Consider the following 13,001-nt stretch of genomic DNA (forward strand, 5'->3'; position numbering starts at 1 on the left):
TCCCAATTCATTATAAATCATTTCCCAATACACTTTAAACTTTTTATATGTCCACCACGTGTGGAAAAACATTCTCTCTGCTTCTTCACACTTCCAACACGTATCTAAATCTGTTTTATAAATCTTAGCCAACCTACTTGGAGTTAAATACCATCTATGGAACCAGACCGGGATGTTTGGCTGGTGATACACCGCAATGTGGGAAAGCAGATAGCACCAACCCTATTGGTGGCCTTTGCTGCCTGCAATGTTTCTTTATCTGCAAAGCACTAACTTACCCGTCTGGCTTTGCTCTGGTACTTGACTGCTTTCTTGGTGTCCGAGACGGCCCTCTCCACGTAGTCCACCGAGTGCTCCACGTTGTATTCAATGCGGTCAATCATCTCGCCCTACGCAGCGGAGGACGCACATACGTTGCTCTTGTTTTAACAAAGCCACTGGCAGGGGCCTCCGCCTGCTCCCCTTTTCCCTCCTGCCTGCTCACAAACATCTTCATTGGGGGTTTGCAAGAGGGCAGATTCTCCCACTTCCCATTCCAAGCGTTCAGTCCCAGACCTGCCAGTAGGAAGGAGAGAAGGAGGAGGAAACGGATTAAATTGAGAACCAGTGCAGTATAGTGGTTAGATTGTTGGACTAGGACCTAGGACTGGGTGACCTCGGGCCAGTTACTGCCTCTTAGCCTAGTTTACCTTGCAGGGATTAAATGGGCAGAACCATGTCCTGCTGCTTTGAGCTCCATGGAGGAAAAAAAAAAGGTAGGATGCAAATGCAATAAATAAAAAGAATAAATCACAGGCAACAGGGAGTCCGGTTTTGCACAGAAAACATTCAAAGAGACAGGAGGGAAAGGCTCCACAAAGTCAGTGATACAAAGACCACACATGTTCCAGCAGCACACCAGGAAGGCAGCAACAATAAGGACCACAAATGCATGCAGGAAGGAACACAGATGCAGCACAACCCATTCCCAGGTCTTACTCCTCTTGACTCACCTTGGCTGGCAAAACCAGAAAGGGGTGCCCTCCCAAGGGAGCACAGACTGCCCATACCAAGCTGCTCCAAGACACAGCTGAGGAAGGAGGCTGAACCCCCCTTTCCCTAGCTCCATGATCCTGTTTCCCCATGGAGGGGGGAGAGCAAATTGGTCCGCAGCAGGGACTAGAGGCATAGTGAGCCTTCCACTACATGCACATAAACTGAGAGACGTCAAGCAGGGCTCTGGTTTCAGAGGGCTGTATTCCACACCTAGCCCTACTCAGAGCAGAAAGTAACTGAAGCTCTGGTGGATCAGGTCAAAGGGGCCCATCAAGTCCAGCATCCTGCTCTCACAGTGGCTAGCCACATGCCCCAATGGGAAACCCACAAGGAGGACCCCAGCACAAGAGCCCTCTCCCCTCCTGTGGTTTTCAGAAGCATCACTGCCTCCATGGCTCATAGTCATCCATCTCTTCCTCCACGAATTTCTCTAATCCTCTTTTAAAGCCATCTAGGTTGGTGGCCGTCACTGCCTCCTGTGGGAGGGAGCTCCACAGTTTAACTCAGCGCTGTGTGAAGAAGTCCTTCCTTTTATCCTGAGTCTTCCAAGATCCGGTTTCGTTCCGATTGTCCACCTGTTCTAGTCCTCGCTTCCCACTGGCATCATAGGGGACACATATCACCAGGCATGCAGGGACAGCACAGGCATGCAGCAGCCTCAGCGCAGGGAGCTGGGGGGGGGAGGGGACATTACCTGCCAATGCCTGGGTGCCCTTCTCCAGGTGTGCACGGCAGCATGGGGGGATAGAAAGAGGGGTCAGGAGGGGCAGGCGCTGAGCTCCAGGAATGGAGGGTTGTCATCAGCTCTGCTCAGAGAAGACCCACTAAAACCAACAGGCCTACATTAGTCATGCCATTCAGTGGGTCTGCTCTTGAGTAGGACTAAAGTTGCAGAAAACCTTGGTTCTCACCTCAAAGAAGAAACCTCTTCAAGGCACTGCATTGCAAGGCGCCTGCTATTGATGGGGCCCACGGACCTTGATTTACATATGCTAATTTATTTTTAAGTATCACAGAAGCAACTCCTCTTCCGACCCATCCAATAAAGCCCTCAACTGATTTGCAACGTAGCCAGATCCCCACAAAAATCTATTTAGCCCAGATTAATTCCCCAACAGGGACGCGGGTGGCGCTGTGGGTAAAACCTCAGCACCTAGGACTTGCCGATCGTCAGGTCGGCGGTTCGAATCCCCACGGCGGGGTGCGCTCCCACTGCTCGGTCCCAGCGCCTGCCAACCTAGCAGTTCGAAAGCACCCCCAGGTGCAAGTAGATAAATAGGGACCGCTTACTAGCGGGAAGGTAAACGGCGTTTCCGTGTGCTGCGCTGGCTCGCCAGATGCAGCTTGTCACGCTGGCCACGTGACCCGGAAGTGTCTCCGGACAGCGCTGGCCCCCGGCCTCTTGAGTGAGATGGGCGCACAACCCCAGAGTCTGTCAAGACTGGCCCGTATGGGCAGGGGTACCTTTACCTTTACCTAATTCCCCAACAAATCCCCCTCTAATTTATTCAATTCCCGCCCCCCATCAGAATTCATTTATTGTAGGGGGTCGGACTACACGACTCTTTGGGCTCCTTCCGGCTTTATGATCCTATGTGGTATCTACAAAAGATCATTCTAAATTAATCCCCCAAATGAATATCCTACCCACTAATCTTATTTTATTATTATTCACAAGATCTCAGGGTAGTTCACAGGATAAAAACACAAGGTAAAAACACAGGTAAATAGTTAAAACAAAACCAACAGCAAAATAACTCCCTCTCCCACAAACATGTAAAAGATCACACAAACCCATTTCAACATACCCAAAGTAATTGGCCCACCTGGAAACAATTGGGGGTCCCATTAGCCCCCACCCAACCGGATCTGCTCCAATTCACTGGCTGCATTTCGCAGCCGGCAGGTGGGAGCAGATGAAATTTGCAACCCTATGACATGTCATGTGTTTTGCCAAAGATATCTAGGGGAGATTGGTGGGGGAGCAGTGGGGGGGGGGCAGCTGCTTGCAGCCTAAAAATCTCCTAGAGACAATGGATAAAACAAATACCATTAGATGTACAGTGGTACTTTGGTTCTCAAACGCTTTGGTACTCAAACAACTTGGAACCCAAACACTGCAAACCTGAAAGTACCGGTAAGTGTTCCAGTTTGCAAACATTTTTCGGAAGCCAAACATGCTCCATTTTGAGTGTTACGCTGAGGTCTGTCTGTTTTTGCTATTTATTTTGCGTTTTTGTGGCTCTTTTTTTTTGCTTTTGTGACTGTGTGGAACCCAGTTCAGCTACTGATTGATTGTGTGACTGCAGTACATTGCTTATTGCTTTCATTTTATGAATCAACAGTCTTGTTAGATAGTAAAATTCATGTTAAATTGCTGCTTTAGGGGTTGTTTTTAAAAGTCTGGAACAGATGAATCCATTTTGCGTTACCTTTGATGGGAAAGCGCGACTTGGTTTTGGAACGCTTTGGTTTTGGAACGGACTTCCGGAACGGATTAAGTTTGAGAACCAAAGGGCCACTGTACTGCTGGATAAGTGTTTAATGGTTCTTGTATTTGTTGAAAAACCAATCCAAAATTGTTTTTAAAAAATAAGTTTGGGAAACCCTGATCTACACTGACAGACAGCAGCTCTCCAAGGTTTCAGGAGAGGGTCTTTTCTTTCCCTTCACCAGCAGGTCCCCGGGTGGGTGGAAACAATGCAAAATTCAGAGTTAAAAACAGTTAACACACATCACAAGGATAGGGTGGGGAGTCCTGAAACACGCAGATACCAGGTGCCCAAGGCCAGGGTGAATGGATTCACATCGGAAGAGGCTGCTGGATCAGGCCAATGGCCCATCCAGTCCTGCATCCTGTTCTCAGTGTGGCCTGTGGGGAACCGACAAGCAGGATCCGAGCACAAGAGCATCACTCTCCCCTCCTGGGGTTTCCACAGCAATTAGAATATGCCCCGCCCACTTTGGCCTCTGGCCCCGCCCATGACTGGCAAGTGGCTCCTGAAGGTGACACAGCCCTCGGGGCCAGACATTGGTTCCTCGACCTGCCAGTCCCAGGGATCCACTCTGCAGTTTCCCACCCCTTCCTTCCTTCCTGCCCCCCAGATCAGCCCTTACCTGGCTCTCCACTAGCATCGCCATGTCCATGAACATATCGTGCAACTCCCGGATGCTGTTCTCGAGCTTGATGATCTCGCTGTGCCGAGTCTCGATCTCGTTCAGCGCCTGCTTTGTGATGTTGGAGTCCATGATGATCTGAGGACAAAATAAAATAATAATAATAATAATAATAATAATAATAATAATAATAATAATTTATATCCCGCCCTCCCTAGCTGAAGCCGGGCTCAGGGCGGCTAACAACAATCAAATAATCCAACATTCTAAAAACATTTCATTATTAAAATTAATTAAAATTAATTAACAAGGCAGGGCATGAGCAGCCTTTGGGATCGGGGACCCCCAGCCTCCAGATCTCCAAGATCTTTCTCTACACCACCCCCCTGCCTCGCCCCGTCTTGCATGACTCGGATGGAGAGAGTCTCACGATCCTGCCAGACCGCAGAAGTCGCTTCCCTGAGAATCGCGTCTTCCGTGAAAAAGGATCTGAAATGGCGTTCCTAGGCAGAACGGATAGCTCAGTCAGTTAGAACGTGGTGTTGATGGTGCCAAGGTTGCAGGTTCGATCCCTGTATGGGACAGCTGCATATTTCTGCATTGTGGGTGGGTGGGTGGGTGTGGCCTAAATCAGGGTTTCCCAAACTCGGGTCTGCAGCTGTTTTTGTACTACAGTTCCCATCATCCCTGACCACTGGTTTTGCTAGCTAGGGATGATGGGAGTTGTAGTCCAAAAACAGCAGGAGGCCCAAGTTTGGGAAACAACTGGACTACATGATCCTCAGGTTCCCTTCCAACTCTACCATTCTGTGTTTCTACGGTTCTAGGCACTTAATATTTGGAAGTGACGTTTAGAAGGGCACTTGCGTCACGTCTGCAGAAGTCCCAGGAATAAGTCCGGGGGTGGGTGGGTGCTGAATAAAATTTACAGGGGTCAGGGACTGACACACACTTGGTGTGGGGGCAAGTTGAGAAATGACTCTAGGTGATTAAGCAGGCTTTATTATTTTTTCTCCCATGCCACAGATGGTTAACGCGGCCTGTCAGCATGGTTTGAAGGTGCAGTAATTTTATTGACACGAAGTAGATTGGGGAACAGTCCATACCTGGGCAGGAGACCTGGGCCTGCCTAGACGGCCTTGAGTGCCATGTGAAAAGCAGGGGAGAAAAAAACTAGCAAGGCTTTGCCTCAGCGGCTGGGCTGGCAGCTTCTGCCTGAGAAACGTTTGCGGTTTTGTTTTACAAGGCTGCAACTCTAGTGGTAGAGAGAAGCCTCTGTTGCACTGGATAGCAATTCGGGCCGAGGTCTCAGCAAACGCCCTTGGTGCTCTCCCCACTGTGGCAAAATAGTTGTCCACAGACTAGCTGGATCTATACTCACCTTTTAAATGTTATTAGAACACTAATATTGTTCTAAAACATCAGTCAAGACAGAAAAAAACCCCATTTGGTTTCCTTTCGCCTCTTTTCCACAAAGTCTACCACCTGGTTTGTGATAGCTAGTTGCTCTGCAGCGCCCTCTGGTGTCACACTTTAATAGCGGCTGTATGGTTCTCAGGACCATTCCTTAACTTTTTCTTTAGTGTTAAAAACCATGAGTGTAGATCTGCCCTCTGCCAAGTCAAAGAGGCAGCACTTCTAAAGCAACCCCCTCCGAACAAAGAAAGCCTTCATTGGTACCTCAAATCTGAGACTTAAGACTAGCAAGATCACAAAGCTGGGGGGACGGGGACAGACGACGACGACACACATACCCCGGAAGAGAAAATGGCAGGGTTCCCACTCTCCAACATATCCTCCAGCTCTTCACTGGTGGTGGTTCTGCCAGCTGCAAAGGACACAGAGAAGTCAATGCATCCCTTTTTTTCCAACATGCTGCGGTTTGAGCAGTGGTCCAGGGTCATGGTGTGTGTGCGCAAAAAGACTCATTACTGTTTATTCTGCAGGGTCCCAGACTCTGGCATCCTGGAGCTGCCCAATCAGCACGAAAGGGAAGCTAGCTAGGCACTGAGAAGAAGTCTTCTCAGCCTTTGTGCTGGCAAGCAGTGAAAGAAAGGGAGACAGCTTCATAGGAGGGGCTTCCAGGGTCCCTCAGGAGAAGGCGCGTGGAAGAGCAACAAGGAGGACTTGCTCCATATGCTCCAAAGCTAAGCATTTTTTAGGAACTCTGAAAACACAAAGAGAATAGGGGCAAGTTATGGAACTTAACACAACTTAAAATCACTCCAAAAGAAGGTATTGGAGCACCCCATCCCCCCAGGGACGTGCGCAGAAAATGGAAGCTAGCTGAAAAGCAGCATATGGCGATCCACACTACTTGTTGCAATGCAATCCCATTACTTATTATTATTTTTGTTACCTTAGAAGGCCCTATAATCTTAGAAGGGACATGACTGTGGCTCTCATGAAGGGACCCTGCTCTCCTGAATTTACCATGACACCACTGGGTTTGAGGACAGGCCATGCTTCTTTTCCTTAATATTTTATTCATTTATTAAGTCTATATACTGCCCTTCATCAGAAGATCTCAGGGTGGTTCATGATACCAAAATACAAGATAAAAGCACAAATACAGTGGTACCTCTGGTTACGTACTTAATTCGTTCCGGAGGTCCGTTCTTAACCTGAAACTGTTCTTAACCTGAAGCACCACTTTAGCTCATGGGGCCTCCCACTGCTGCCGTGCGGTTTCTGTTCTCATCCTGAAGCAAAGTTCTTAACCCAAGGTACTATTTCTGGGTTAGCGGAGTCTGTAACCTGAAGCGTATGTAACCCGAGGTACCACTGTAAATAGTTAGAACAAAAAACTAAACAAAATACTACCCAACCCTGGTCCCACATTTAAAAATATATTGATCAGCCAAAGGCCTGGTTGAAGAGGAACGATTTTGCCTGGTGCCTAACGATGTATAATGAAGGTGCTAGCCAAACCTCCCTGGGGACAGCATTCCACAAATGGGGAACCACTGCGGAAAAGGCCGGTTCTTGTGTTGCCACCCTTTGGGCCTCTTGCAATTACGATCACAGAGTCCGGGTTGGTTTACATGGGGAGAGGCGATCCTTGAGGTTTAGTCAATGTTTCTGCTCAGTTCCTAAAGGATCTGCCTTCAAAAGGCACTTTTGCTCATCTTCACAACCTTCCTTTTACCCTCAGCAAGTAAAAGTGAAGATTGCAGACTGCCCCCTCCCTGTGCTCTGCCCTAGATCCCCCCCCCATCAGCTCATCTCCAGCTAAGGCTGCCGATTGGCTCCATCTCCTCTAGCCGGCTGCCCGCCTTCCCTCCCTCCTGGCAACCGGCTCTCCTCTGATTCCCAACTTCTCCCACTCAGTCCTTCTATTCTCATCTCTCCCAATCTCACCTCCACCCCCTTACCTGTTCCCGCCAGCTCCTCACATGCCCACCCCCTTCGCACTGGCAGCCTGAAAAAAGCCACATGCGCGCACTTCGCCTCAAGGCACTGCACAACTTATCTGCCACCAGGGATGCCTTGCTGGCCACAAAGCCCAAAGGCCAGGTGGAGGTTCTGCCCTGAGAAGCCAAGCAGGTAAGGCATGACCTGCAGGAAGGAAAGCAAGTCGCAGACCTGTTGGACGCAAGGGAATGGTGGGAGGAACCAGCTGGGGAGCCCCAAAAGAAGAAGGCGCAGAGCCAGGGGGCTGTTGGTGGGAAAACAATGAGTGGTCAGAGGGAGAAGACTGGGAAGAGGTGTCAGAAGCTGAAGAGGTAACAGGGTTTAGTGAGCAGGGAGAGTCTGTGGCAGAAAGGAGTCAGGCAATAATAATAATAATTTATTATTTGTACCCCGCCCATCTGGCTGGGTTTCCCCAGCCACTCTAGGCTGCTTCCAACAAAGACCAAAAACACACTAACATGTCACACATTAAAAACTTCCCTGAACAGGGCTGCCTTCAGATGTCTTCTAAATGTCAGATAGTTGTTTATTTCCTTGACATCTGATGGGAGGGCGCTCCACAGGGCGGGCGCCACTACCGAGAAGGCCCTCTGCATGGTTCCCTGTAGCTTTGCTTCTCGCAGTGAGGGAACTGCCAGAAGGCCCTTGGTGCTGGACCTCAGTGTCCGGGCAGAACGATGGGGGTGGAGACGCTCCTTCAGGTATACTGGGCCGAGGCCGTTTAAGGCTTTAAAGGTCAACACCAACACTTTGAATTGGGCTCGGAAACGTACTGGGAGCCAATGTAGGTCTTTCAAGACTGGTGGTATATGGTCTCGGCGGCTGCCCCCAGTCACCAGTCTAGCTGCCGCATTCTGGATCAGTTGTAGTTTCCTGGTCACCTTTCAAAGGTAGCTCCACATAGAGCGCATTGCAGTAGTCCAAGCGGGAGATAACTAGGCAATGAAGAGTCACAGGTGTCTCCCCCTCCTGCTGTGACCAGCTCCCCTTCCCTCTTGTCTCCCTGAACCAGAAGAGGCGTGAAGAGGGCAGAGGAGTAGGTGGCTTCATGCAGGTGCAGTCTCAGATTGCCTGGAGAGGAGGGGACTTGGGGAGGTGGGGACCTTCAGTTTCAGCAACTGCTTCATGGGGGCAAGATCTACCAGAAATAAGTTGCTGTGCTCATTAGGCCAGACACTGCTGTGCAGATCTCGTTTTTGCTAAGAAAGTTTCCACACAGGAAGGTGTGTCTGGGGTGAGGGTGGTTCAAATGGCTGAGCTTTTGAGTGTTGCCGAGGTGGTGTTTGTTCCTTCCAATTAATTAGAAGCAAAATTTGAAAAGGTGTGCCAGACACAGCACAGTGTTACCTAAAACCACCCTTTTCTTATAGCCAAGATCTCCCTAAAATGTTTAATCCCATTCAGTCCTAGTCAGCCAAAATCCTCCCGCAACGCCTTCTCCTTACAGCAGAAGCGTGGTGCCCTCCAAACAGAGTTGAACTACCAATGGCCCATCTAGTCCAGCATCCTGTTCCCAAATGTTGGGTGATAACGCTGAGGCCGGTGCCTCCCCCACAACACAGCATTGCCCGGAATTCATCACTCCGGTGTCCCGTCACGCTGATGTGACCCATATCCAAGGACATGAGCTCATGACTAGCAGAGTCCAAACAGACTGAGCCTTGAGGTGTAACATCTAAGCCTAATTTAACACACACAAAATCAAACGTAACATAACAAAGAAAACATGGCCCCTCTCTCTGTCTTTCTTGTTATTGCAAAAGCAATAGCTGTACAGTGGACGCTCGGGTTGCGAACGTGATCCGTGAGGGATGCAAGTTCGCAACCCGCAGCGGTGCATCTGTGTACGCGCGGGTTGCAATTCGGCGCTTCTGCGCATAGTGCAATTTAGCACTTCTGCGCATGCACATCCGCCGAAACCCAGAAGTAACCCGTTCCGGTACTTCCAGGTTTCGGCGCATCCGTAACCTGAAAAAAACGCAACCTGAAGCACCTGTAACCCGAGGTATGACTGTACAGAATAGAAACAGCGTATCTCACTTTCAGCTCATAGGACTCCAACAATCAGTGCTGGAATGTAAACACAGACATGTGACATTTACACACATCTGCAGCACGGGAGGAATGGAATTCCCAACAGTGGCCAACCACATGACGGTGGAAAACGGAGGACCACAACTCCCATCAGTCACAGCAAGCACGGCCTGATGGTCAGGAGATCACAGAGCTGGAAGGGACCACAAGTGTCATCTAGTACAACCCTCTGCAATACGAATCCACCTAACAATTACACACCCCCAACCCACATTTTACCAGCTTTTACACAAGAAAAATGGGGGGCTTTGTCAAGAGCCTTACTGAAATTGAGATACACTTCCCCTTAATTGGTCAGCTATGGTTCCGTGGCTGGGGGCTCTAAAATTCCTGGCATCTACTTATTTAGAGGTAATTTTAATCTGTTTTAATATTTTAACTTTTGTATGTTTTAAACGGCCTCGGCCCAGTATACCTGAAGCAGCGCCTTCACCCCCATCGTTCAACCCGGACACTGAGGTCCAGCTCCGAGGGCCTTCTTGGTGGTGGCGCCCACCCTGTGGAACGCCCTCCCATCAGATGTCAAGGAAATAAACAACTGACTTTTAGAAGACATCGAAAGGCAGCCCTGTTTAGGGAAGTTTTTAATGTTTGATGTTTTATTGTGTTTTAATATTCTGTTGGGAGCCGCCCAGCCAGGTAGGCGGGGTATAAATAATGAATAATAATAATAATTATTAATTATACTCATCATCATAATAGTATGATTGTGATTTTTTCTCCATTTTATTGGTTTACCTTTTTGTAAACCAGTTTGAGGTTTTTTTAAACAACCAAGTGGGGGGGTGTATAAAATAAATAAATGAAGTTGTTGTTTCATTATCTTTCTTTTATAGTGAAATACTACTTTTTCTGCTAAGCATTGGGAGAAACAATGAGAAGAAATCAGTAATTTGAGCCTCACTTCCAGAAACAGGAACTAACCAATATTGTCACCATGCTGGCCAGGAAGCTTCCAATAAAAGGCACGGTAGCCCTGAAAAATAGGACGTTTCCCATACACAGTGAATAAGATAATGCCTGTGTGTGTGTGTGTCACTAAAGACAAAGACAAGGCCTGAATAGTCAGGAGAACAGCACAGAAAATAGGGGAATGATACATTTGGCAGTAGTGGATTCCCTGTAAGGAGAGAGCGAACAATGGGCAGCAATTCTCAAGAGAAGGGGGAGCATGGAAGCAACTCACTTATTTCTAGCTGCCTTTGGATCCTGCCCTTGCAGCGCTCCCGGTAGTCCGACTGGGTGGCGTTGTACTCTGACATCACCTCCACAAACTTCCGGGACAAGGTGGAATGCTGGGCAGGTGGGGGAAGAGAAAACATGGCTGCCATCATTTTCCAGAACGGTAAGCATGTTAGTCTGTCCGCTGCAGCACCGACAACCAGGCATCCAGAGATCTCCACGTGGTCACAACTGGACCCACACCAGACGCAAAATGTGCCTTGGGAATTTCAAACACCGGCACCAAGAGGATTCTGTGACAATTGATTTACTTCTGTTTATTTTATTGCATTTATTTCCTCTAAGGAGCTCAAGGTGGAGTACATAGTTCTCTATCCCGTTTTATCCTCGTGACAAACCCATGAGGTAGGTTAGACGGAGAGCGCATGGCTGGCCCAAGGTCCCCCAGCAAATTTCTTGGCTAAGTGGGGATTCGAACCCTGATCTCCCAAGGTCCTAGTTCCGCACTCTGACCACTAGACCACACTGACTATCCATCAGTAGGTTTTCTTAAGAAAAGTAGGTTTTCCTTAAGAAAATCTACTTCACACACAACATACCCTGCAATTCATGGCGTTTGCAACGGGGCAGAGGAAGAGCAGGTCCAGGAACCCCTTTGTGGTGGGCGCAGACCCTTGACCTTAGAAGTCAGAGCCCTGGCACCATCACTGACCCCTTGGCCCCGCCAGTTGGGGGGCTGATGGGAGCTACAGCCCCCCGCCCACAACACCTGGAGGGTACCAGGTTGCGCCTCGCTCCTCTAGACAGCCCCACCTTGTTCTGCTCCCGATACCCTTGCGTAATTCAGAAGAGAAATAAAAGACTAAAGCACGGAAGAGCATCCCACCCACCCGCTGCTTCCTGCTTTCCGCCCCGGCTCATGCACCGCAGTTCCTTGCCTCTGATTAAGGAACAGGCGGCTGCACAGCAAAACATTTTCACACTTGCTCTCCCCGGCGCATCGCCCATCTGCTGCGTTTCGGGGAGTCAGAGAGAGAGAGGGAGCGCCGTTTCTTTGGAGATCAGACTTGGCTGCTCATCATCGTGTGACGGGGAGGTTGGGGGGGGCGATGACTTGGAACTGGCTTTGTTTGTTGTGAAGACGAGCTGTTGGTGCCCTTCAGCATCCACAAAGGCTGGGGAGAGGGGAAAAGTCAGGCTTTTTCTCCCCAACCCCATGGGAAGGGGGGGCATCTCACCAGGAGCCACCTCCCAAACCAGCTGCTTCGCCCCCTCAGCCTTAATCCAGCCTTCCGCTTGGAAACTGGACCAGAGATGGATGAATCCCTCCATTTCAGCTGCTCATTTCTCAACCCCGAGTTCAGCTCTTGTTTTGAATCTTTTTAACAGAATTTGTCAGCACTTTTCATATGCCGTGTTTTTCCAAACGGGCACATTTTTGCAAGCGATTCCCCTAAAATATCACACCTTCTTGTATGTTGCATCAATTTATTTATTTATTGAATTTATATCCCCACATCTTCTTTCTCCAGGGGGCTCAAGGACGGCATACGCTAGTGGTTTTCAACCAGTGTACCGTGGCACCCTGGGGTGCCTTGAATGATGGTCAGGGGTGCCGTGGGCAACACTGGCCTCTGCCCCTCTTTCCCTCCTTCCTCTGTTGCCCTCTTGTTTCTCTGTCTCCCAAAGGTTTGCACAGCTGTTTATTGCAGCAGCCCAGGCTTTAAGCTCCGCAGGCAAAGGTTGCCTCTTGGAGGTAATAAATAAATAAATAAATAATAATAATAATAGTAAAGGTAAAGGGACCCCTGACCATTAGGTCCAGTCGTGGATGACTCTGGGGTTGCGGCGCTCATCTCTCTTTATTGGCCAAGGGAGCCGGCATACAGCTTCCGGGTCATGTGGCCAGCATGACTAAGCCGCTTCTGGCGAACCAGAGCAGCGCACAGAAACAACGTTTACCTTCTCGCCGGAGCGGTACCTATTTATCTACTTGCACTTTGACGTGCTTTCGAACTGCTAGGTTGGCAGGAGCAGGGACCAAGCAGCGGGAGCTCACCCCGTCACGGGGATTCAAACCGCCAACCTTCTGATCGGCAAGTCCTAGGCTCTGTGGTTTAATCCACAGCGCCACCCGGGTCATAATAATAATGATAATA

The 13,001-nt window shown here is 49.3% G+C and overlaps 1 protein-coding gene across 4 annotated transcripts in view; it reads right to left on the minus strand.

The window, feature by feature from the left end:
- STX1A (syntaxin 1A) overlaps positions 1 to 13,001 on the minus strand; it is a 40,897-nt gene that overhangs the window by 3,581 nt on the left and 24,315 nt on the right. The window contains exons 6-10 of one of the 4 annotated variants that reach the window (XR_003703928.2): positions 10,847 to 10,955; positions 5,907 to 5,980; positions 4,153 to 4,290; positions 1,730 to 1,859; positions 387 to 555 (exon numbers count right to left, since the gene is read on the minus strand). Coding sequence is in view for 3 of the 4 variants with exons in the window: in XM_028708411.2 (XP_028564244.2) it covers positions 279 to 389; positions 4,153 to 4,290; positions 5,907 to 5,980; positions 10,847 to 10,955 (432 nt within the window). In the remaining variant the exon portion in view is untranslated. The other 3 variants (XM_028708411.2, XM_028708412.2, XM_077919700.1) reach the window with 3 other exon arrangements.

The sequence above is a fragment of the Podarcis muralis genome, chromosome 15 (assembly GCF_964188315.1).
Source record: "Podarcis muralis chromosome 15, rPodMur119.hap1.1, whole genome shotgun sequence".
Taxonomy (NCBI): domain Eukaryota; kingdom Metazoa; phylum Chordata; class Lepidosauria; order Squamata; family Lacertidae; genus Podarcis; species Podarcis muralis.